The following is a 26,263-nucleotide window of genomic DNA, read 5'->3' as shown; positions in this document are numbered from 1 at the left end:
GCACTCTGTCTTTACCCTTCCCTGCTGAGCCTCCTATCGCTAACACTCTGTCTTTACCCTTCCCTGCTGAGCCTCCTATCGCTAACACTCTGTCTGTCTTTACCCTTCCCTGCTGAGCCTCCTATCGCTAACACTCTGTCTTTACCCTTCCCTGCTGAGCCTCCTATCGCTAACACTCTGTCTTTACCCTTCCCTGCTGAGCCTCCTATCGCTAACACTCTGTCTGTCTTTACCCTTCCCTGCTCAGCCTCCTATCGCTAACACTCTGTCTGTCTTTACCCTTCCCTGCTGAGCCTCCTATCGCTAACACTCTGTCTTTACCCTTCCCTGCTGAGCCTCCTATCGCTAACACTCTGTCTTTACCCTTCCCTGCTGAGCCTCCTATCGCTAACACTCTGTCTTTACCCTTCCCTGCTGAGCCTCCTATCGCTAACACTCTGTCTGTCTTTACCCTTCCCTGCTGAGCCTCCTATCGCTAACACTCTGTCTTTACCCTTCCCTGCTGAGCCTCCTATCGCTAACACTCTGTCTTTACCCTTCCCTGCTGAGCCTCCTATCGCTAACACTCTGCCTGTCTTTACCCTTCCCTGCTGAGCCTCCTATCGCTAACACTCTGTCTTTACCCTTCCCTGCTGAGCCTCCTATCGCTAACACTCTGTCTTTACCCTTCCCTGCTGAGCCTCCTATCGCTAACACTCTGTCTTTACCCTTCCCTACTGAGCCTCCTATCGCTAACACTCTGCCTGTCTTTACCCTTCCCTGCTGAGCCTCCTATCGCTAACACTCTGTCTTTACCCTTCCCTGCTGAGCCTCCTATCGCTAACACTCTGTCTTTACCCTTCCCTGCTGAGCCTCCTATCGCTAACACTCTGTCTTTACCCTTCCCTGCTGAGCCTCCTATCGCTAACACTCTGTCTTTACCCTTCCCTGCTGAGCCTCCTATCGCTAACACTCTGTCTTTACCCTTCCCTGCTGAGCCTCCTATCGCTAACACTCTGCCTGTCTTTACCCTTCCCTGCTGAGCCTCCTATCGCTAGCACTCTGTCTTTACCCTTCCCTGCTGAGCCTCCTATCGCTAACACTCTGTCTTTACCCTTCCCTGCTGAGCCTCCTATCGCTAACACTCTGTCTTTACCCTTCCCTGCTGAGCCTCCTATCGCTAACACTCTGTCTTTACCCTTCCCTGCTGAGCCTCCTATCGCTAACACTCTGTCTTTACCCTTCCCTGCTGAGCCTCCTATCGCTAACACTCTGCCTGTCTTTACCCTTCCCTGCTGAGCCTCCTATCGCTAACACTCTGTCTTTACCCTTCCCTGCTGAGCCTCCTATCGCTAACACTCTGTCTGTCTTTACCCTTCCCTGCTGAGCCTCCTATCGCTAACACTCTGTCTTTACCCTTCCCTGCTGAGCCTCCTATCGCTAACACTCTGTCTTTACCCTTCCCTGCTGAGCCTCCTATCGCTAACACTCTGTCTTTACCCTTCCCTGCTGAGCCTCCTATCGCTAACACTCTGTCTTTACCCTTCCCTGCTGAGCCTCCTATCGCTAACACTCTGTCTTTACCCTTCCCTACTGAGCCTCCTATCGCTAACACTCTGTCTTTACCCTTCCCTGCTGAGCCTCCTATCGCTAACACTCTGTCTTTACCCTTCCCTACTGAGCCTCCTATCGCTAACACTCTGTCTTTACCCTTCCCTGCTGAGCCTCCTATCGCTAACACTCTGTCTTTACCCTTCCCTGCTGAGCCTCCTATCGCTAACACTCTGTCTTTACCCTTCCCTGCTGAGCCTCCTATCGCTAACACTCTGCCTGTCTTTACCCTTCCCTGCTGAGCCTCCTATCGCTAACACTCTGTCTTTACCCTTCCCTGCTGAGCCTCCTATCGCTAACACTCTGTCTTTACCCTTCCCTGCTGAGCCTCCTATCGCTAACACTCTGCCTGTCTTTACCCTTCCCTGCTGAGCCTCCTATCGCTAACACTCTGTCTTTACCCTTCCCTGCTGAGCCTCCTATCGCTAACACTCTGCCTGTCTTTACCCTTCCCTGCTGAGCCTCCTATCGCTAACACTCTGTCTTTACCCTTCCCTGCTGAGCCTCCTATCGCTAACACTCTGTCTTTACCCTTCCCTACTGAGCCTCCTATCGCTAACACTCTGTCTTTACCCTTCCCTACTGAGCCTCCTATCGCTAACACTCTGTCTTTACCCTTCCCTGCTGAGCCTCCTATCGCTAACACTCTGTCTTTACCCTTCCCTGCTGAGCCTCCTATCGCTAACACTCTGTCTTTACCCTTCCCTGCTGAGCCTCCTATCGCTAACACTCTGCCTGTCTTTACCCTTCCCTGCTGAGCCTCCTATCGCTAACACTCTGTCTTTACCCTTCCCTGCTGAGCCTCCTATCGCTAACACTCTGTCTTTACCCTTCCCTACTGAGCCTCCTATCGCTAACACTCTGTCTTTACCCTTCCCTGCTGAGCCTCCTATCGCTAACACTCTGTCTTTACCCTTCCCTGCTGAGCCTCCTATCGCTAACACTCTGCCTGTCTTTACCCTTCCCTACTGAGCCTCCTATCGCTAGCACTCTGTCTTTACCCTTCCCTGCTGAGCCTCCTATCGCTAACACTCTGTCTTTACCCTTCCCTGCTGAGCCTCCTATCGCTAACACTCTGTCTTTACCCTTCCCTGCTGAGCCTCCTATCGCTAACACTCTGTCTTTACCCTTCCCTGCTGAGCCTCCTATCGCTAACACTCTGTCTTTACCCTTCCCTGCTGAGCCTCCTATCGCTAACACTCTGCCTGTCTTTACCCTTCCCTGCTGAGCCTCCTATCGCTAACACTCTGTCTTTACCCTTCCCTGCTGAGCCTCCTATCGCTAACACTCTGTCTTTACCCTTCCCTGCTGAGCCTCCTATCGCTAACACTCTGCCTGTCTTTACCCTTCCCTGCTGAGCCTCCTATCGCTAACACTCTGTCTTTACCCTTCCCTGCTGAGCCTCCTATCGCTAACACTCTTTCTTTACCCTTCCCTGCTGAGCCTCCTATCGCTAACACTCTGCCTTTACCCTTCCCTGCTGAGCCTCCTATCGCTAACACTCTGTCTTTACCCTTCCCTGCTGAGCCTCCTATCGCTAACACTCTGCCTGTCTTTACCCTTCCCTACTGAGCCTCCTATCGCTAACACTCTGTCTTTACCCTTCCCTGCTGAGCCTCCTATCGCTAACACTCTGTCTTTACCCTTCCCTGCTGAGCCTCCTATCGCTAACACTCTGTCTTTACCCTTCCCTGCTGAGCCTCCTATCGCTAACACTCTGTCTTTACCCTTCCCTGCTGAGCCTCCTATCGCTAACACTCTGCCTGTCTTTACCCTTCCCTACTGAGCCTCCTATCGCTAACACTCTGTCTTTACCCTTCCCTGCTGAGCCTCCTATCGCTAACACTCTGCCTGTCTTTACCCTTCCCTGCTGAGCCTCCTATCGCTAACACTCTGTCTTTACCCTTCCCTGCTGAGCCTCCTATCGCTAACACTCTGTCTTTACCCTTCCCTGCTGAGCCTCCTATCGCTAACACTCTGTCTGTCTTTACCCTTCCCTGCTGAGCCTCCTATCGCTAACACTCTGTCTGTCTTTACCCTTCCCTGCTGAGCCTCCTATCGCTAACACTCTGTCTGTCTTTACCCTTCCCTGCTGAGCCTCCTATCGCTAACACTCTGTCTTTACCCTTCCCTGCTGAGCCTCCTATCGCTAACACTCTGTCTTTACCCTTCCCTGCTGAGCCTCCTATCGCTAACACTCTGTCTTTACCCTTCCCTGCTGAGCCTCCTATCGCTAACACTCTGCCTGTCTTTACCCTTCCCTGCTGAGCCTCCTATCGCTAACACTCTGTCTTTACCCTTCCCTGCTGAGCCTCCTATCGCTAACACTCTGTCTTTACCCTTCCCTGCTGAGCCTCCTATCGCTAACACTCTGTCTTTACCCTTCCCTGCTGAGCCTCCTATCGCTAACACTCTGCCTGTCTTTACCCTTCCCTGCTGAGCCTCCTATCGCTAACACTCTGTCTTTACCCTTCCCTGCTGAGCCTCCTATCGCTAACACTCTGTCTTTACCCTTCCCTGCTGAGCCTCCTATCGCTAACACTCTGTCTTTACCCTTCCCTGCTGAGCCTCCTATCGCTAACACTCTGCCTGTCTTTACCCTTCCCTGCTGAGCCTCCTATCGCTAACACTCTGTCTTTACCCTTCCCTGCTGAGCCTCCTATCGCTAACACTCTGTCTTTACCCTTCCCTGCTGAGCCTCCTATCGCTAACACTCTGTCTTTACCCTTCCCTGCTGAGCCTCCTATCGCTAACACTCTGTCTTTACCCTTCCCTGCTGAGCCTCCTATCGCTAGCACTCTGTCTTTACCCTTCCCTGCTGAGCCTCCTATCGCTAACACTCTGTCTTTACCCTTCCCTGCTGAGCCTCCTATCGCTAACACTCTGTCTGTCTTTACCCTTCCCTGCTGAGCCTCCTATCGCTAACACTCTGTCTTTACCCTTCCCTGCTGAGCCTCCTATCGCTAACACTCTGTCTTTACCCTTCCCTGCTGAGCCTCCTATCGCTAACACTCTGTCTGTCTTTACCCTTCCCTGCTCAGCCTCCTATCGCTAACACTCTGTCTGTCTTTACCCTTCCCTGCTGAGCCTCCTATCGCTAACACTCTGTCTTTACCCTTCCCTGCTGAGCCTCCTATCGCTAACACTCTGTCTTTACCCTTCCCTGCTGAGCCTCCTATCGCTAACACTCTGTCTTTACCCTTCCCTGCTGAGCCTCCTATCGCTAACACTCTGTCTGTCTTTACCCTTCCCTGCTGAGCCTCCTATCGCTAACACTCTGTCTGTCTTTACCCTTCCCTGCTGAGCCTCCTATCGCTAACACTCTGTCTGTCTTTACCCTTCCCTGCTGAGCCTCCTATCGCTAACACTCTGTCTTTACCCTTCCCTGCTGAGCCTCCTATCGCTAACACTCTGTCTTTACCCTTCCCTGCTGAGCCTCCTATCGCTAACACTCTGCCTGTCTTTACCCTTCCCTGCTGAGCCTCCTATCGCTAACACTCAGTCTTTACCCTTCCCTGCTGAGCCTCCTATCGCTAACACTCTGTCTTTACCCTTCCCTGCTGAGCCTCCTATCGCTAACACTCTGTCTTTACCCTTCCCTACTGAGCCTCCTATCGCTAACACTCTGCCTGTCTTTACCCTTCCCTGCTGAGCCTCCTATCGCTAACACTCTGTCTTTACCCTTCCCTGCTGAGCCTCCTATTGCTAACACTCTGTCTTTACCCTTCCCTGCTGAGCCTCCTATCGCTAACACTCTGTCTTTACCCTTCCCTGCTGAGCCTCCTATCGCTAACACTCTGTCTTTACCCTTCCCTGCTGAGCCTCCTATCGCTAACACTCTGTCTTTACCCTTCCCTGCTGAGCCTCCTATCGCTAACACTCTGCCTGTCTTTACCCTTCCCTACTGAGCCTCCTATCGCTAGCACTCTGTCTTTACCCTTCCCTGCTGAGCCTCCTATCGCTAACACTCTGTCTTTACCCTTCCCTGCTGAGCCTCCTATCGCTAACACTCTGTCTTTACCCTTCCCTGCTGAGCCTCCTATCGCTAACACTCTGTCTTTACCCTTCCCTGCTGAGCCTCCTATCGCTAACACTCTGTCTTTACCCTTCCCTGCTGAGCCTCCTATCGCTAACACTCTGTCTTTACCCTTCCCTGCTGAGCCTCCTATCGCTAACACTCTGTCTTTACCCTTCCCTGCTGAGCCTCCTATCGCTAACACTCTGTCTTTACCCTTCCCTGCTGAGCCTCCTATCGCTAACACTCTGTCTTTACCCTTCCCTGCTGAGCCTCCTATCGCTAACACTCTGTCTTTACCCTTCCCTGCTGAGCCTCCTATCGCTAACACTCTGTCTTTACCCTTCCCTGCTGAGCCTCCTATCGCTAACACTCTGTCTTTACCCTTCCCTGCTGAGCCTCCTATCGCTAACACTCTGTCTTTACCCTTCCCTACTGAGCCTCCTATCGCTAACACTCTGTCTTTACCCTTCCCTGCTGAGCCTCCTATCGCTAACACTCTGTCTTTACCCTTCCCTACTGAGCCTCCTATCGCTAACACTCTGTCTTTACCCTTCCCTGCTGAGCCTCCTATCGCTAACACTCTGTCTTTACCCTTCCCTGCTGAGCCTCCTATCGCTAACACTCTGTCTTTACCCTTCCCTGCTGAGCCTCCTATCGCTAACACTCTGCCTGTCTTTACCCTTCCCTACTGAGCCTCCTATCGCTAACACTCTGTCTTTACCCTTCCCTGCTGAGCCTCCTATCGCTAACACTCTGTCTTTACCCTTCCCTGCTGAGCCTCCTATCGCTAACACTCTGCCTGTCTTTACCCTTCCCTACTGAGCCTCCTATCGCTAACACTCTGTCTTTACCCTTCCCTGCTGAGCCTCCTATCGCTAACACTCTGTCTTTACCCTTCCCTACTGAGCCTCCTATCGCTAACACTCTGTCTTTACCCTTCCCTGCTGAGCCTCCTATCGCTAACACTCTGTCTTTACCCTTCCCTGCTGAGCCTCCTATCGCTAACACTCTGTCTTTACCCTTCCCTGCTGAGCCTCCTATCGCTAACACTCTGCCTGTCTTTACCCTTCCCTACTGAGCCTCCTATCGCTAACACTCTGTCTTTACCCTTCCCTGCTGAGCCTCCTATCGCTAACACTCTGTCTTTACCCTTCCCTGCTGAGCCTCCTATCGCTAACACTCTGTCTTTACCCTTCCCTACTGAGCCTCCTATCGCTAACACTCTGTCTTTACCCTTCCCTACTGAGCCTCCTATCGCTAACACTCTGTCTTTACCCTTCCCTGCTGAGCCTCCTATCGCTAACACTCTGTCTTTACCCTTCCCTGCTGAGCCTCCTATCGCTAACACTCTGTCTTTACCCTTCCCTGCTGAGCCTCCTATCGCTAACACTCTGCCTGTCTTTACCCTTCCCTGCTGAGCCTCCTATCGCTAACACTCTGTCTTTACCCTTCCCTACTGAGCCTCCTATCGCTAACACTCTGTCTTTACCCTTCCCTGCTGAGCCTCCTATCGCTAACACTCTGTCTGTCTTTACCCTTCCCTGCTGAGCCTCCTATCGCTAACACTCTGTCTGTCTTTACCCTTCCCTGCTGAGCCTCCTATCGCTAACACTCTGTCTTTACCCTTCCCTACTGAGCCTCCTATCGCTAACACTCTGTCTTTACCCTTCCCTACTGAGCCTCCTATCGCTAACACTCTGTCTTTACCCTTCCCTGCTGAGCCTCCTATCGCTAACACTCTGCCTGTCTTTACCCTTCCCTGCTGAGCTTCCTATCGCTAACACTCTGTCTTTACCCTTCCCTGCTGAGCCTCCTATCGCTAACACTCTGTCTTTACCCTTCCCTGCTGAGCCTCCTATCGCTAACACTCTGCCTGTCTTTACCCTTCCCTGCTGAGCTTCCTATCGCTAACACTCTGTCTTTACCCTTCCCTGCTGAGCCTCCTATCGCTAACACTCTGTCTTTACCCTTCCCTGCTGAGCCTCCTATCGCTAACACTCTGTCTTTACCCTTCCCTGCTGAGCCTCCTATCGCTAACACTCTGTCTTTACCCTTCCCTGCTGAGCCTCCTATCGCTAACACTCTGCCTGTCTTTACCCTTCCCTGCTGAGCTTCCTATCGCTAACACTCTGCCTGTCTTTACCCTTCCCTGCTGAGCTTCCTATCGCTAACACTCTGCCTGTCTTTACCCTTCCCTGCTGAGCTTCCTATCGCTAACACTCTGCCTGTCTTTACCCTTCCCTGCTGAGCTTCCTATCGCTAACACTCTGTCTTTACCCTTCCCTGCTGAGCCTCCTATCGCTAACACTCTGCCTGTCTTTACCCTTCCCTGCTGAGCTTCCTATCGCTAACACTCTGTCTTTACCCTTCCCTGCTGAGCCTCCTATCGCTAACACTCTGCCTGTCTTTACCCTTCCCTGCTGAGCTTCCTATCGCTAACACTCTGTCTTTACCCTTCCCTGCTGAGCCTCCTATCGCTAACACTCTGCCTGTCTTTACCCTTCCCTGCTGAGCCTCCTATCACTAACACTCTGTCTTTACCCTTCCCTGCTGAGCCTCCTATCGCTAACACTCTGTCTTTACCCTTCCCTGCTGAGCCTCCTATCGCTAACACTCTGTCTTTACCCTTCCCTGCTGAGCCTCCTATCGCTAACACTCTGCCTGTCTTTACCCTTCCCTGCTGAGCTTCCTATCGCTAACACTCTGCCTGTCTTTACCCTTCCCTGCTGAGCTTCCTATCGCTAACACTCTGCCTGTCTTTACCCTTCCCTGCTGAGCTTCCTATCGCTAACACTCTGTCTTTACCCTTCCCTGCTGAGCCTCCTATCGCTAACACTCTGTCTTTACCCTTCCCTGCTGAGCCTCCTATCGCTAACACTCTGTCTTTACCCTTCCCTGCTGAGCCTCCTATCGCTAACACTCTGTCTTTACCCTTCCCTGCTGAGCCTCCTATCGCTAACACTCTGTCTTTACCCTTCCCTGCTGAGCCTCCTATCGCTAACACTCTGTCTTTACCCTTCCCTGCTGAGCCTCCTATCGCTAACACTCTGTCTTTACCCTTCCCTGCTGAGCCTCCTATCGCTAACACTCTGCCTGTCTTTACCCTTCCCTGCTGAGCTTCCTATCGCTAACACTCTGTCTTTACCCTTCCCTGCTGAGCCTCCTATCGCTAACACTCTGTCTTTACCCTTCCCTGCTGAGCCTCCTATCGCTAGCACTCTGCCTGTCTTTACCCTTCCCTGCTGAGCCTCCTATCGCTAACACTCTGTCTTTACCCTTCCCTGCTGAGCCTCCTATCGCTAACACTCTGTCTTTACCCTTCCCTACTGAGCTTCCTATCGCTAACACTCTGTCTTTACCCTTCCCTGCTGAGCCTCCTATCGCTAACACTCTGTCTGTCTTTACCCTTCCCTGCTGAGCCTCCTATCGCTAACACTCTGTCTTTACCCTTCCCTGCTGAGCCTCCTATCGCTAACACTCTGTCTTTACCCTTCCCTGCTGAGCCTCCTATCGCTAACACTCTGTCTTTACCCTTCCCTGCTGAGCCTCCTATCGCTAACACTCTGTCTTTACCCTTCCCTGCTGAGCCTCCTATCGCTAACACTCTGTCTGTCTTTACCCTTCCCTGCTGAGCCTCCTATCGCTAACACTCTGTCTTTACCCTTCCCTGCTGAGCCTCCTATCGCTAACACTCTGCCTGTCTTTACCCTTCCCTGCTGAGCCTGCTATCGCTAACACTCTGTCTTTACCCTTCCCTGCTGAGCCTCCTATCGCTAACACTCTGTCTTTACCCTTCCCTGCTGAGCCTCCTATCGCTAACACTCTGCCTGTCTTTACCCTTCCCTGCTGAGCCTCCTATCGCTAACACTCTGCCTGTCTTTACCCTTCCCTGCTGAGCCTCCTATCGCTAACACTCTGTCTTTACCCTTCCCTGCTGAGCCTCCTATCGCTAACACTCTGTCTTTACCCTTCCCTGCTGAGCCTCCTATCGCTAACACTCTGTCTTTACCCTTCCCTGCTGAGCCTCCTATCGCTAACACTCTGTCTTTACCCTTCCCTGCTGAGCCTCAGTGCCACTGGCATGGCCCCTGCTGCTGTGGTCTAACGACGTTCTGCACATTACCTCCCTGCAGCATCCAAAGGGGTATGTACACTTGGCGCTGAGGGAAATAGCCACAGGGGAACCCTGCACTGACTGCTTTCTCCCCTCACTTCTCCTGGTGGCCACCTGTCTTCTTTATGTATTGCGGGTGTGACTGCTTTAGTAAATGTTTCATCTGTGAGGTTTTCATGATGGTCCTGAGTGCATCCAACCGCAGTTCCATGGAGTGAATCCAAATTGGTGATTGCTGGTGAATGGTAAACCGTTGCTCTAATCAGCTTAGCCATCTGACGGGCAAGGCTCGTTAATCCTCATGCTGTAACTTTTGTCCTTACAGACTTGTGTTTTAACTATTCTGGATGATGTGCAGAATCCTATCATTGAAGGGAATGAAACTTTCATTGTATTCCTGAGCTCAGCGCAAGGAGCAGAACTGACTAAACCGTACCAAGCCATCATTGCAATCAATGACACCTATCAGGACGGTAGGTTGTAGTAATGACAGTTCATGCAGAATGTTTCTGTGTATCTAATAATTATACTTTGCACACATAGAAGAAAGACTTTTGAGTTAGATTTGTTTAACTAACGTTTCATTACTCTTGGCTTGTGTTCAATTCTTAATTATTGATGCAGTAGTTGTCCTTGTTTGTGGCACACTGGGTGGCACTTTTGTTGTTTCTGTAGCATTTAACTGTTTTCACAAGGCTGAGTTGCTAGCTTGAAGCTCAACCCAGCACGGATGGAAAGCATGGAAGGGGCTGGCTGGATTCAAACTCAGCACCATTTGCCTTGAAATCTGGTGCTTAAGCCACTATGCCACCAGCCAGCTTAATGCAGTAGATCAAGATGCAATTAAACTGAGTGAAAAGAATGTTGTTATTGGGAATTTATTTAAAGATGCAGCACAGACCAAAGAAGCCACGCTGCCTAATTGCACCCATGTGACCAATTAACCTACTAACCTGTACGTCTTTGGAGTGTATCGTGACATAAATTTTATTTCTGCAAAATTGATCCTTGTGTATTTTGTTGTGAACCAATGTTAGGTTTGTTGTGGGAAAAGCACCAGATTCAATTAACGTGTCCAATGAAACTGAGTTATCTACATTTGGAATTTTCCATAAACGAGTAAAAGGAAACAGTTGACTAACCTTGGTTTTTATTTGCGTAGTCATTTCCATTCCCTACACTTCAGCCAAGTGCATTTCCTTAAGATAGAAAGCAAGACTTTCTCCTTTTTTGACCTTGTACAAGAGTTCAGCTTTATCCACATAGATTCTATGGAAAACACGTACTGAGCAGAAGCTTGAAAATTTCTAAAATAGCAACCTCTCCCTCCTCAAGCTACATAAACTCGAAGGAGCTGACAGTGGCTGGTATACCATAATGAGGTGAATAGCATTTTAAAGTTTAATAAAAAAACTAATGTAGATGCTAGAAATGCTGAAAACAGCAGATGGTTATGCATTAGTGACTAGAAATGTTCATATCTCAGATGTGGAATCAACACTTGCACAAAGGACAACACTTGTATAAAAATGTATTGTTGCATTTTATGCTCTGAGTTAAGAATTCATCTGTGAGCTGGGTGGGGTTAGATTTAATAAAAGTCATGTTAAGAAGAAAGTGTTTTTTCCAATAATTAAAAAAGAATGTTAAATCTTTATGCACGTTTCAGTCCCAAGCATGCAGTTTGGTAAGGATGTCTACAGAGTAAAAGAAAAAGACGATGAGTTGAATGTTCCCATAATTCGAATGGGTGATCTCAGCTATGAATCCTCTGTGAGATGTTATACACAGCAGCTGACTGCAACACTAATGGAGGACTTTGAAGAAAGAAGAAATTCAGACGAATCACGCCTTACATTCCAGAAAGGAGAAAAGGTAAATCTCACTATGGCATATATATAGATTCATTTTCCACTTTCTTGTAATTTCCTTCAACTTAGTGGGAAATGTAACTATTGTATTAATAACACCATACTCCAGGATAATGCTGGGGAAGCAATATTTCTAGTGCTACTCAATAACGTCGTTGTTCATGTAAATATTTATTACCTAACCCAGTTATCCAGGTGAAGATGGTTCTGGACTGGGTTCTTGAACTGGTTAAGATGTCTCACAAAGCTATTGGACTTTGACCCAGTGACCATTAGAGACTACTGGTATATTTCCAAGACATGATGATTGTGACAGGGAGGGAGCTCTTACTGTTCTTGGGAGCCAGAAGGAGCAGGATACTCTGACCCCACAGAATTCTAATAGGTCTCTGCCTCATGAATGTGTTTGAGATATATGCAGCCCCAGGAGAAAGCTTCTTGATAATTAAAGCAATAATCTTGTTTAAATTGGCAATGCATAGGAATGAAAGCACTGTTACTGTTTTAGCTGTACATAACAATATTTTTTTATTTGGACTGAAACAATAACATTAGTAGAAAGATTTAAATAGACCCTAAGATATAGCAGCAGAATTAGGCATTTAGCCCATTGCATCTGCTATGCCATTCAATCAGAGTGAATTTTTTTCAACCCCATTCTTCGACTTTCTCTCTGTAACCTTTAACCCCCTTACCAATCAAGAACTTATCAATCTTTGCTTAAATACACCTATTGACTTGGCTCCACAGTCCTCTGTGACAACAAATTCTACAGGTTCAGTACCTCCTGAAGAAACTCCTCCTTATCTCATTTTAATTCTGAGGCTATGCCCTTGAATCTTAGACTTTCCCACTCATGGAAACTTTGTCTCTATAACCACTCCATCCAGGTCCTTTAGTATCAAGTAGATTTCAGAGTCAGTCTCCCCCCTCCCCCCACCCTCTTCTGATCTCTATCAATTACTGGCCCAAGGACATGTTAAACTTTCAAATCCTGTTAAATTAAGTTATATTTGGTTTGGAAGGAGTTGTAACTTAATCGCTTTCAGTAAAGGAAGCCATTTTACAAGGTGGAACATTCTAGATCTCAATAATGGATTAAGAACTCTTTACTATGATTCTTGCTACATGTAACAAAATATTTTAGACAAATTGATGAGAAGCTGGTCCATATATTTAAAGTTCAAGGTTAAAGTGAATTTATAATCAAAGTACGTATGTGTCACCACGTACAACTCTGAGGTTTGTTTTCTTGCGGGCATACTCAGTAAATCCAAGAAACATCGAAGAATCAATGAAAGACTCAAACAGGATGGACAAAAAAAAACAATGTGCAAAAAAACAACAAACTGTGCAAATATAAAAGAAAGAAAATGAATAATAATAAGAATAATAAGCATTAGATAAAGAGTCCTTGAAAATGAGTCCACGGGTTGTGTGAACAGTTCAGTGATGGGGCGAGTGAGCCTGTTCCAGAGCCTGATGGTTGAGGAAGAATAACTGTTCCTGAACTTGTTGGTGTGAATCCTGAGGCTCCTGTACCACCACCTTGAAGGCAGCAATGAGAAGACGCATTGGCTTGGGTGATGGAGGCCCTTGATGGATGCTGGTTTCCTAGGAGGATGCTTCATGTAGGTGTGCACAACGGTGGGGAGGGTTTTATCCATGAAGGACTGGGCTATATCCACTACTTTTTGTGGGATTTTCTATCCAAGGGCACTGGTGCATCCATACCAGGCGTGTTGCAACTAATCGATATAGTATCCACTATACAGCTATAGAAGTTTGTCAAAGTTTTAGCTGTTGTGCCAAGTCTTCACAAACTTCTAAGAAAGTAAAGGTGTAATGGAAACAGAGGCTCCAAGTACCAACTACTGGTAGACAAAACAGTCATGTGAGACTCCAGGCACAGCCCGGATTGACTACCAGGAAGCATACGACGCGGTGCCCTACGCATGGATCCCAGAATATATGTCTCTGTGCAAGGTCAACAAGACACTAAGGGCCTTTATTACAGACTCAATGGGCTGTTGTAGATATTAACTCAAAGCCAATAGCACAAGTAACCATCAGATGTGGAACATACCAGGGTGATGCACTCTCCCCACTGCTGACTGTACAGGATTGAACCCCCTCAGCCAGATCATCTCAGAGAGTGGATATGGGTACAGGTTCAAGTGTGGAGTGACCATCAGCCACATGGATGACATCAAGCTATATGCCAGAAATGAAAGAGACATTGACCCACTAATCCACCTGATACAGCAGAGACATCAGGGTGTCATTTGGACTGGAAAAGTGCAGCCGATGGTAATGAAAAGAGGCAAACTCATCAAGACTAAAGGAGTTGAATTACCTGAAGGGCACGTGGCAGATGTAGAGGGAAGCTACAAATACCTGGGAATCCTGCAGGCACATGGAGGCCAAAGTGAGGACACGGGGCTGAAACATCCAAGTACCTCTAAAGAGTGAGACGGGTCCTAAAAAGCCAGCTGAATGGGAAGAGCAAGATCAGAGCCATCAACACATTCACCCTACCAGTCATCAGGTTACCCAGCTGCAATAGTGTTCTGGTCAAGGAACAAACCAGAAGCTGCTGACATCAAGACCTGGAAACTATTAACAATACATGGAGGATTCCTTCAGAGTCCAACATTAAGCGACTGTACACCCGCCAGAATAAAGTAGGGTGGGTCCTTGGAAGTGTCAAGGCCATGGTCCTGGAAGAAATGCAAAACATCCATGAGTATGTCAGGAAGTTGGCCCAAAAGTTCAATCTGCTAGGAGACTACATCAGACAGCAGGCAGGGGACATGGAAATGGAAGTGGGTGAAACAGAGCCAGAGGATCAGAGGCCATGGCAGGACAAGCCACTACACTGGATGTACCATCACCAGTTATCAGAGGTGGATGATATAAGGAAGTCCTACCAGTTCTGGAAAAGACAGGGCTGAGGGACAGCACAGAGGCTCTGCTCATGACTGCTCAAGAACAGGCACTGAGCAGAAGAGCAAGAGGAGCAGGGTCTATCACACCAGAGCAGACCCAGGATGCTGACTGATCCACTGAACCATCCAGCAGGGTACAAGATGCAGGCAGGGACAGCATACACTGAATGGCATAACCAAGTTGCAGGAATTGTGTACAGGCACGTCTGCGCTGAGTATGAATTGCTTTCCCAAGTCCAAATGGGAAATACCCGAGAAGGTATTGGGGACTGATAGAGCTAAGATCCTGTGGGACTTTCAAATACAGACTGATAGCAGGCACTGGCCAACCAACCAGACATAGTAACAGAAGAAATAGATGTGGCAATCCTGAATAACAGTAAAATCAGGAAGAAAGAATGAGAAGCTGGAGAAATACCAGTGGTTGAAAGAGCAGATAGAAAAGATGAGCAGTGTTAAAGCCAGAGTAATCTTAGTGGTGATAGGAACACTTGGAGCTGTGACACCTGGACTGGGAGAATGGCACCAACAAATTCCAGGTGCAACATTTGAGACCTCGGTCCAGAAGAACGCACAACCAGGAACAGCAAGGATACTGCGCTGAACCCTCAAGCTCCCAGGCCTCTGGAAGAGGATCCAAGATTGAGGGAAGAATACACTTACACACCACCCATAAGGGGTGAGAATATTTCTTTTTTTAAATCAATAGCTTTGTGGAAGCATCTTAACCACATGCTGTGTGGCAATTCAAGAAGCCAGTTCAGAACCATCTTCTCCAGGATAATTGGGTTAGGTAGTAAATACTTAAATGACCAATGATGTCCAGATTTTGTTACTGAATAACAGACCAGAACAGACACCCTCCCCCACCCCCCCCATACCAGTCAGTGATGCAGCCAGTTAGAATACTCTCCGTGATACATCTATAGAAACTTGTGAGTGTCTCTTCAAACTCCAATATAATCACTCTTGTAACACGAGTGAATCTGCAGATGCTGGAAATAAATAAAAACACAAAATGCTGGCAGAACTCAGCAGGCCAGACAGCATCTATGGGAGGAGGTAGTGATGATGTTTCGGGCCTACTGATGAAGGGTTTCGGTCCGAAACGTTGTCACTACCTCCTCCCATAGATGCTGTCTGGCCTGCTAAGTTCTGCCAGCATTTTGTGTTTTTATAATCACTCTTGTGCCTTCTTTGTAATTGCATTAATATGTTGGGCCCAGGATACATTCTCTGACATGTTGACACCTAGGAACTTGAAATTGCTCACTCTTTCCCTCTGATCTCTGTGAGGACTTGTCTTACCCTTTCTGAAATCCACAGTCAGTAATTTGGTCTTTCTGAAGTTGTTGCTGCGACACCACTCAACTAGCTTGGTGTGTCTTGGTCCTCTATGCCCTCTCGTCACTATCTGAAATTCTGCAACAATTGTTGTGTTGCCAGCAAGTTTACTGATGGCATTTGAACTGTGCCCAGCGACACAGTCATATGTAAAGAGAGAGTAGAACAGTCAGCTAAGCATGCATCCTTGAGGAGTGTTAGTGTTGAATCATCAGTGAGGTGCAGATATTATTTCTGATCCACACAGGCTCTGCTCTTCTGGCGAGGAAGCTGGGGATCAGTTGCAGAGAGGTACAGAGGCCCAGATTTTGAAGTTTTTGATAGGACCTGTAGAAATGATTGTATTAAACATTGAGCTGTAATCAGTAAACAGCAGCCTGACATTATAATGTGCTGTGGACCAATTGTGCTGGATCCAAGTCAGTTCTCTGGAAGCAGTTGATATGTTTCATCACCGACCTCTCATCACTGGATGTAAGTGATACTGGGTGATCGTCATTGAGGCAGGTCACTACGTTCTTAGGCACCGGTAGAATTGAAGCAGTTGGGTACCTCAGACTACTGAAGCGATAGGTTCAAGATATTGGTGAACACTCCAGCCAGTTGATCAGCTCTTGTATTTGGCCAAATACCCCATCTGGGCTTTCACCTTCCTGAAAGAAGCTGTCACATCAGCCTCAGAGACTGAAATCTCAGGGTCACTGGGGTTTGTGAGAGTTCATTAAGGCATTTCCAAGTTTTGATGGTCAAAGTGAGCATAGAAGGCATTGAGCTCATCTGGGAGCGAAGCCTTGTTGTCACTTGGATGATGGCATTCAAACCTGCCTATGGAAGTCCTTACAGGGAAGGACCTACTTTCACCCCTCTGGCAGCATGAGAACTGAGTAAAATTATCCTGCTCATTATCCTGAGAGTTATACATTTATCGAAGTGAAAATAAAACCAAAGAGCTATTTTTGAAACAGTCATCAAATCAAAGAATTGAAATGCTATTTAGATTGTAACAACCCCTGACACATGCCCACCCCGAGTTATCTTTCACGCTCCGGTGATTGCCATTTTACTTTGAGCTGCAGGCAGGCTCCAGCAGACCTGCAGAGGTCTGAGTTGCACAACACCTCAGTCATCCGTGTGTTACATGATCTACTTCAAATCCGTCAAGCACAAACATCTAAATATTGGAAAAACACCTTTTTTTAAAAAAAACAGTGATAAAGATGTAAACCGGAATTTCAAAAAGCTGTGAAATAATTCTGAAATGTCAAATAAACTACTTGGGTAAAAATTATAAATTGGGAAAAATTACCTCTTTTAAAAAAAATGCTTAAGACGTCTTCCAATGTCTGTGACCAGCAGACGTTCCAGTTACCATGTCATTGCCACTGGGACCTGAAAGATCTCTGCATAGCAGGCATGATCTAGTAGTCTGCCACAGAAGTAAAGAGAAACACATACGGGTGAGTGTTCAGGACAAGAGGTACATAGAAGACATAGAAAAAACCTACAGCACAACACAGGCCCTTCGGCCCACAAAGTTGTGCTGAACATGTCTCTACCTTAGAAATTACTAGGCTTACCTATCGCCCTCTATTTTTCTAAGCTCCATGTACCTATCCAAAAGTCTCTTAAAAGACCCTATCGTATCTGCCTCCACCACCGTTGCCGGATGCCCATTCCACGCACTCACCACTCTGAGTAAAAAACATACCCCTGCCATCTCCTCTGTACCTACTCCCCAGCACCTTAAACCTGTGTCCTCTTGTGGCAACCATTTCAGCCCTGGGAAAAAGCCTCTGACTATCCACATGATCAATGCCTCTCATCATCTTATACAAATATATTAGGTCACTTCTCATCCTCCTTCACTCCAAGGGAAAAAGGCGGAGTTCACTCAACTTGTTTCAGTACATGTGTCCTCAGTAGAGGTAGTTACTCTCTTTCCTCCCCCCACGTTCATGCAGTGAATCCCGAGGTCAGCATACTATAGACAGCGTAATGTGTATCTCTGCTGTCAGGAAGAACTGTAGACCCAGCAAAGATGTTTCACCATGTCTTCAACCTGAGCCTGAGTCTCCAGAGGGTTCCTGTGCTGTGGAAGACATCCTGCCTCGTTCCTATACTGAAGACGCCGCGCCCCAGTGGCTCCAGTGACTACAGACCAGTGGCATTGACCTCCCACATCATGAAGACCCTGGAGAGACTTGTTCTAGAGCACCTCTGGCCTATGGTTAGGCCACACTTAGACCCCCTCCAGTTCACCTACCAGCCCCGACTAGGAGTTGAGGATGCCATCGTCAACCTGCTGAACCGTGTCTACGCCCACCTGGACAAGCTCGCGAGCACTGTGAGGGTCATTTTTTTGACTTCTCCAGTGCGTTTAACACCATCCGCCCTGCTCTGCTGGGTGAGAAGCTGACAGTGATGCAGGTGGATGCTTCCCTGGTGTCATGGATTATTGATTACCTGACTGGCAGACCACAGTACGTGTGCTTGCAACACTGTGTGTCAGACAGAGTGGTCAGCAGCACTGGGGCTCTACAGGGGACTGTCCTGTCTCCCTTTCTCTTCACCATCTACACCTCGGACTTCAACTACAACACAGAGTCTTGCCATCTTCAGAAGTTTTCTGATGACTCTGCCATAGTTGGATGCATCAGCAAGGGAGCTGAGGTGGAGTACAGGGCTACAGTGGGAAACTTTGTCACATGGTGTGAGCAGAATCATCTGCAGCTTAATGTGAAAAAGACTAAGGAGCTGGTGGTGGACCTGAGGAGGGCTAAGGCACCGGTGACCCCTGTTTCCATCCAAGGGGTCAGTGTGGACATGGTGGAGAATTACAAATACCTGGCGGTACGAATTGACAATAAACTGGACTGGTCAAAGAACACTGAGGCTGTCTACAAGAAGGGTCAGAGCCAACTCTACTTTCTGAGGAGACTGAGGTCCTTTAACATCTGCCAGACGATGCTGAAGATGTCCTACGAGGCTGTGGTGGCCAGTGCTATCATGTTTGCTGTTGTGTGCTGGGGCAGCAGGCTGAGGGTAGCAGACACCAACAAAATCACCAAACTCATTCGTAAGGCCAGTGATGTTGTGGGGGTGGAACTGGACTCTCTGATGGTGGTGTCTGAAAAGAGGATGCTGACCAAGTTGAATGCCATCTTGGACAATGTCTCCCATCCACTCCATAATGTACTGGTTAGGCACAGGAGTACGTTCAGACAGAGACTCATTCCACTGAGATGCAACACTGAGCGTCATAGGAAGTCATTCCTGCTTGTGGCCATCAAACTTTACAACTCCTCCCTCGGCTGCTCCTGGACTAATTTCCACTTGGAATAATTTACTTATTATTATTTAATTATTTGTGGTTATATATTGGTATATTTCTACACTATTCTTGGTTGGTGTGACTGTAACGAAACCCAGTTTCCCTCAGGATCAATAAAGTACGTCTGTCAGTCTTGAAGTATGCAGGGATTTAAAATCTCTACAATAGCTTTAATATTTATTTAAGAATCAGCCATCTCAACGTGGACTTTTGGTTATGCTTCCTTGCCAAATTACCTTTGCTATTTGTTTTACTGATGCATGCCCAAAACAGATCCAACTTGGATCTAAGTCTCCAATTTGTATTGGTAAAGTGGAGCTGAGTCACATGTTGGCAACATCATTGTCACTGGAAAAAACATCATTCATACCATGGTGAATCGCAACAACAAGAGTTTCAATAGCAAGTGGTTGCTATCACCTTAAAAGAACCATAAAGTAACTTCCATGCACAATGTTTGTATGTAAAGTTGGCACAAATGAGTCCATTTTGGGGGATGGGGGCAATGGTCTCATCTGTCCTTGAGAGCAGCACACTCCTTTGGTCTGATATATCTACCTTTAATAAAATATAGGTGAAGAACTGCACAGTGTTGATAAATGATGATACCGTCTTTGAGCCAGAGGAGAAGTTCCAGCTTCACCTGGGCCATCCCATGGGCAATCACTGGAGTGGAGCCAAAGTTGGGAAAAATAATGTGGCCACTATAACTATCTCAAATGATGAAGATGGTAAGCTGTCTTGTTTTTCAAACATCTTTCAATGGGTTGTGCCTTAACAAATCTTGGAATAATTCATAAATAAAAGATATGTACAGATTCATTATTCTAAAGGCTGATTGATATTTGTGCATCACGTCTACGCCATAGATACTGCGTACCCTATGCCATAGGGTGACGTGCACCTCCCCAAAAGATTAACTCACATGTAGCGGTGACGCAGACTGCAAGCACTGTGATCGGTCCGCTTGGTAGCATCATATTTCCTCCTATGCATTTCCGGTTGCTTCCTCTCCGCCATGTTTGTACACTGATGCAAAACAGATTAATCAAATCGTCAAATTTACCTGCCAACATGCGAAAATGTTTGAATTGCATTTCCTCGCCCATGTCTCCCATGAAGAAACTCAACACAGTGGCATAGAAACCCCACTGCCAACTACCGTTTTGGCGCACACCAACACATGCTCACAATGGCATAGAGCAATGCAGAAGTGAAAATCAGGGTTGCGGCATAGCCCGTACGCACAAGTATAAATCAGCCTTAATGCAGTGCTTCTGGGAGGTAAGGAATGGCACACAGCTGAGGTGGAGTGTGACACATAACAGAGGTGAGAGGTGACATGTATCTGTTATGTGAAGGGTGACCCCTAACTGAGGTGAGGACTGGAAGGGCAACTGTCACATCCTCCACCCCAAAACTGACAACTGGAGGCCAGGGATATTTTTAAATCCTTCTCCATATACTGTACCCAAATCTTCTTGTTATATTGCAGAAATTGAACAGAGAGTAGTTGGCCAGTGCACTGGAAAGTCTTTCCATAACTTGGCAGTGTTTTATTTTGTCAGTCAAATGCCATAAGGCAGTATTAAACCCAGCTCTGTTCCTGTGTTGCTACTGATCTATTTCTGGTTTTAAGTGTGATAGAGAAGAAGCCACAGCAAAGCCCTTCCTGTTCTCACAGTGGTTCAAACTCCGTACTGTAACTGCTGCCTACCTCGTTAGTATCCATTGTTAAAATCAGTTCACATGGCTCTAACTTAGACTGAGATTAATCTCTGCACAAATTTGCATAAAAAAGATATTTTGAAGAAGTTTACGTTACTTGGGGTTAGTCACATTACTGTAGAGTGCAGTCTAAATGGATGCTGCTCACTACACTGTTCTCGCACCAGGCATGCCAGGAGTCTCACGTGATTTGCTTTAATGTTCTTGACCCAAATTTGATTCTAGTTATTTATTTTTGGGTGTTTTTCTTTTTTTAGCCCCAACGATTGAATTTGAAGAACCAGCATACCAGGTGCATGAGCCGCTGGGCCCTGACACCATTGCAATACTGAATATCAAGGTGTTGAGGAAAGGGGATCAGAACAGGACGTCGAAGGTTCGCTGCAGCACTCGGGATGGCTCTGCACAGTCTGGCATAGACTATAACCCGAAGAGCAGGGTTCTCAAATTCAGTCCGGGTAAGAAGTGTCAGATTTATAAATTATATGAAATTTTGGAATGCATTAGAGTTGCATTAAATTGTTTGCTCTTTATTGACCATTTTATAAACAGTTAAGTTCGAGTTTGGAGCTGAGAGACAATGCTCAGATAAAGAGAGTGGGGATCAACTTTGGCAAGTTTACGCTTCTACTCACTAGGCCTAACTCATTTCAGTGCAGAGTTCACCTGATGTTTTGCTCTACAACTGGGATAAATCACAGACTTGTGATCCAAGGCCAGATTCCTGGATATTTTCTGCTTCCCTAAAGGTGATATTGCGATCTTGCCCAGCATCTGGGTTCTGCCTCGGCCCGAAGTGTCATGTCGAGTTGTTGTGAGCCCAACTCCCAGTCACTGTAATTTACAACACCTTTTTGGTTTTAACAACCATGTTCTATGTAACTAAAGCAAATATATACATACGCAGGTTCTTTGACGAAAAGGCAATGTATTGAAATGCTCTGGCTTTGACGTATGGTGCTAAATTCACGACACTGCATGGTTTTCAGTGAGGCATGGGGTTATTATTGTACACAACGAGGCTGTCTCTGCTCTGGAGAGCAGTCTCCAGAGACAATCCCGTTCCACAGTTTTATCCCCAAAACCCTATAGCTTTATTCCTCGCAAGAGCTAATCCGATCTCTTTTAGAAATTGTTGACTATTTCAGCTTGCATCAGCCTCAAACGGAGAATTCCATTCGTCACAACTTCAGTGTAAATGAGATTTCTCTTTACATCCCCACAGTATCTTTTACTTGGAACCTTAAATCTGTGTCCCCATTTCTAGTTCCATCAGCTAAAGGCAGCAGTTTGTTTTTATTACCCCTGCTTGTCCAGTTTTCTCACATTTCTCCTCAGTTTTTTCAACTTGATCTTGTGGTTCGGAATTAGTTTACTATCACTCACATGTTATGAAATTTGTGTCTGGTGGCAACAGTACAGTGCAATACATAAAATAAACTACAGATTGTAATAAAGATGTACAAAATTTAAATAACTAGTGCAAAAAGAGAGCAAAAATTGTGATGTAGGGTTCTTGCGTTCACTGTCTGGTCAGAAATCTGGTGGAGGGAAAGATGTTTTTCTTAAAACATTGAGTGTGTGTCTTCGGGCTCCTGTACCACCTCTCTGATGGTAGTAATGAGAAGAGTGCATGATGGATGCCACCATTGTGACGCATCCCCTTTGGAAGATGGTGAACCTGGAGCCATTCTACTGAAATCTCTTCTGTACCCTTTGAGGACCTTCACATCCTTCTGAAAGTATAGTGATCAAGATGAATGTTTTTAATTTTTAGCTAGTTTGCAAAAAAGCTCTGAGTGAATTTTGCCTTCCATGTTGAACCGCTCCCATTAATGTTGCACTGATGTTGAATCAGTTTACATTCAATCCAATAAATAGTGCAGGTGCAAGTGTAATCAGCTTATTGAAACTAGGCCAAGAGTGTAATGGTTGATCTTTTTACTCCGAGTTTGCTCTTCCTGTCAAAAATGATAGTACACTTAAGTATTTGCAAGTGACAAGCATGGCAGCAAGGACTGGAAATGGTGCTGAAGCATCTTGTAGTGGTGTATTTGGAGAAGGTTGCTGTAGCTTTTCTGCCACTTATTCTGGCCCCTGGGTAGTGCTGTGTGAATTAAATTCTTTATCAGGTTCTGCACTATGATTACAATCGTCCATTTTCTTTTTCTACAGGCATTGACCACATCCTCTTTAACGTGGAGATCCTCTCCAATGAAGAGAGAGAATGGCACGAGTCCTTTTCCCTGGTGCTGGGGCCAGGTGACCCTGTTGAGGCTATTCTTGGTGACGTAACCATGGCCACAGTGACGATTCTCGACCAGGAGGCAGCAGGGAGTCTAATTTTGCCCGCACCGCCTATTGTAAGTTGACAGGCAGCTGTTCCACTTCCCCTGAGGATGAGCAATTGAGATCACCTGTTAGGTATCTGTCTCATTGTTAGATCTGGGGTGTAGCAGAAAACCGGAGCAGATTTACCTACGTGAAGCCAAGCAGAGTTCATTGTCATTGTAGTGAGGTACAGGTACAAAGAAAACCTGAGAGTGTAACACAGTGCTGTATGTGTGTCATCAGGGAGCGTGGGGACTCTCTCCTGCCCAGGTCAGGCCTGCTTGCAAATCCTCGCAACTTGGGGTCATGCCATGAACAAATGCAGAGAGGCCACCTCAGGCTCCTTTGGGTGATAAGATGCTGATCCAATGACTATCAACTTGTACTCTGGGATTCCTGTTGCTTCAGTTTTACCGTTCACTACCTTGCACTCTCCCCCTTGCAAACTTAGCGAGTAGCTTGATCTACACTCCGTGTTTTTGCTAACACTTGTTTGAATCCAACTCTTCCAGTCTACTTGGCACTTCCCATTAACCATCTGAGCACCAAACGCAATCTCCGGGTGGCTTTCTGCCGTCTGCAAAGTTATGTGGCTCATGTCCGACGCCCACTGACGTGCCCAGTTTTGCTCATGAATATGTCAATGGAGTATAATAGCACACTTTGGTTCTGGTGAACTTTGCAGTCGTCAATGCTTGGATTGCATCAAATATCCAGAACAGAAACAGCACCTCTGGCCCAATCAGTCTGATGCTTTCAGCAGAATTATGCTCCACGGACATCCTCCTCTGTTTCTAGTAGCACATTCCGTTCTCCCACCAGGAGAAATTACCTGCTTCCATATCAAACAAGCAGAGAAATTGAGACTGAGAAAGCTATACCCCTGGGTGCAGGTGATGTCTGCATGTATTTCTCTGAGCCTCCATTGGAAGACCAGATGCTGAAGCATGACTCTTTTCTGCTGTGTTTCTGCATGTTCCATGAAGATGCCTTGGAGACTAGCAAAAGGATATAGTTTAATGCAATTTCCATTGGCTGTGAGACACCAAATGAAGAAACAGGTGTATATGCACACAGCCGGTATATATGGAAGCAAGGTCTAAGAGCTTTTGGGAAGCTTTGTTCACTAAGGGTATTCAGTAACAACACTGCACCCCTCAACACCAAAGAGAGGTATTGGGCTTGTGGATATTAGCAAAATAACATCCATGATTTTAACTTCCTTTTATGCTAGGTGGAATCTGAATGAATGGAGGCAAGTCTGAATATTCAAAGGGATGAATGTTGGAATGAAATTGGAATACACCCTAGTTCCATATGCTCTGAAGTGCAAAACAGAAATACATTTTTCTTGATCTTGACCATTTATTGTTTATATTACTGTAGGTGGTGTCTTTAGCCGATTATGACCACGTTGAAGAGGTAACAAAGAAAGGAGCCAAAAAGGCCCCATCTCCTGGCTACCCACTGGTGTGTGTAACACCCTGTGACTCACGATTCCCAAAGTACTCAGTTATGAAGGAGCGCTGTGACGAGGCAGGAATTAACCAGTCTACCATCCGCTTCAGCTGGGAAGTGGCTGCACCCACAGATACAAGTGGAGCCAGGTCCCCCTTTGAGACTGTCACAGACAATACTCCTTTCACCAGTACCAACCATGTGGTAAGTACAGAGAATCAAAGAACCAGCAGCAAACTCACTTCAGCTGAAAGCCCAGACAATCGCCAGGAGGCTTGAAGTAATTGTTCTTTCAGCAGTGCAAAATTTAATTTATGCCACAGCTTGGATAAAAATGAAATGATTGAAGTGGAAATTACAGAACTGGCAATTAAGTAGTTTCCTTGAGGGCAGAAAGAAATGGTAAAAAAAAGCCAGGTTAAAAGATTGATTAACAAAGGTAGACCAGGCTGCTTATCGCCTGTTTCTAAAGGTTAGAATTAAAAATTCTTTATCATGGCTTATTATTTTGTGAAAGACTTTTACTAGTTGTTATTCCTCCTACCATAAAACAAACATAAATAATTCTATCATATAATAGTCACTTACTATATTATGCAATGGAAAATCGAGTTTTTCCAGGCTATTTTGTGTATGTCTCTTGGCCTCGCTCTTTTTGGAGTGTGGCAGAGAAACCTGGTCCATGTTGCCATGGAAGCCAGCATACGTGGACTCCTGGCAGCTTGTTCCTTGTAGCACCACAACAGTTTGAGACTCTAGTTAAGTAAGTCAAAAAATACTGGAATTGGTTTGTCTTCCATACTGCTCATACAGATCAAGTCATTACATTGAGGTAGTACAAGGTCAAAAAATAAAAGAAGTAGAACAAAGTGTAACAGCCACAGAAAGTGCAGCAAATCATAAACACAAGTGATTCTACAGATCTCAGAAATCGAGAGCAACACACACGAAATGCTGGAGGAACTCAGCAGGTCAGGCAACATCTCTAGCAATGTATTAAACAGTTGGCATTTTGGGTCAAGACTCTTCTTCCAGCACTCAGAAGACAAATGGGTACAAAATAATAATGAGGTAGGTTGTGAAGTTAAGAGTCTATGTTATCATATTAGGAAACCGTTCGGTTGTCTTGTAACAGTGGTGTAGATGCTGTCCATGTGCCTGGTACAATATGATTTCAGACTTTGCCCAATGGGAGAGAAGAGAAAATGTCTTTGGTAATGTCTTTGGTAATGTTGGCTGGTTTCAACGCTGTGCTGAGCTGTGTCCACAACTCTGCAATTTTTCTGTGGTCACCAGTAGAGCAGTTTCCATACCAAACCGTTTTGATTCTGGATGGGACGTTTTCTGTGATGCACTGATAAACATGGTGAGGTTCAACAAGAACATACCAAATTTCTTCAGCTTCCTAAGGAATTAGAAGGACTTGTGAGCTTTATTAACTATAGTGTTTATGTTGTAGGATGGGGACAGGCAATTGGTGATGTTCACTGCTAGGAACCTGAGGATCTTGACTCTCTCAATCTCAGCACC

At 46.5% G+C, this 26,263-nt stretch overlaps 1 protein-coding gene across 3 annotated transcripts in view; it reads left to right on the top strand.

Moving 5' to 3' along the window:
• Positions 1-26,263, top strand: part of fras1 (Fraser extracellular matrix complex subunit 1) — a 518,960-nt gene that overhangs the window by 450,275 nt on the left and 42,422 nt on the right. For all 3 annotated transcript variants that reach the window (XM_059988734.1, XM_059988733.1, XM_059988732.1), the window contains 6 exons: positions 10,048-10,195; positions 11,392-11,597; positions 19,791-19,947; positions 21,202-21,402; positions 23,120-23,307; positions 24,662-24,937. In XM_059988734.1, coding sequence (XP_059844717.1) covers positions 10,048-10,195; positions 11,392-11,597; positions 19,791-19,947; positions 21,202-21,402; positions 23,120-23,307; positions 24,662-24,937 — 1,176 coding nt within the window. The remainder of the gene's footprint in view (positions 1-10,047; positions 10,196-11,391; positions 11,598-19,790; positions 19,948-21,201; positions 21,403-23,119; positions 23,308-24,661; positions 24,938-26,263) is intronic.

The sequence above is a fragment of the Hypanus sabinus genome, chromosome 14 (assembly GCF_030144855.1).
Source record: "Hypanus sabinus isolate sHypSab1 chromosome 14, sHypSab1.hap1, whole genome shotgun sequence".
Taxonomy (NCBI): Eukaryota; Metazoa; Chordata; class Chondrichthyes; order Myliobatiformes; family Dasyatidae; genus Hypanus; species Hypanus sabinus.
Note: the sequence above shows the minus strand (reverse complement) of the source record. Positions and strands in the feature narration are given on the sequence as shown.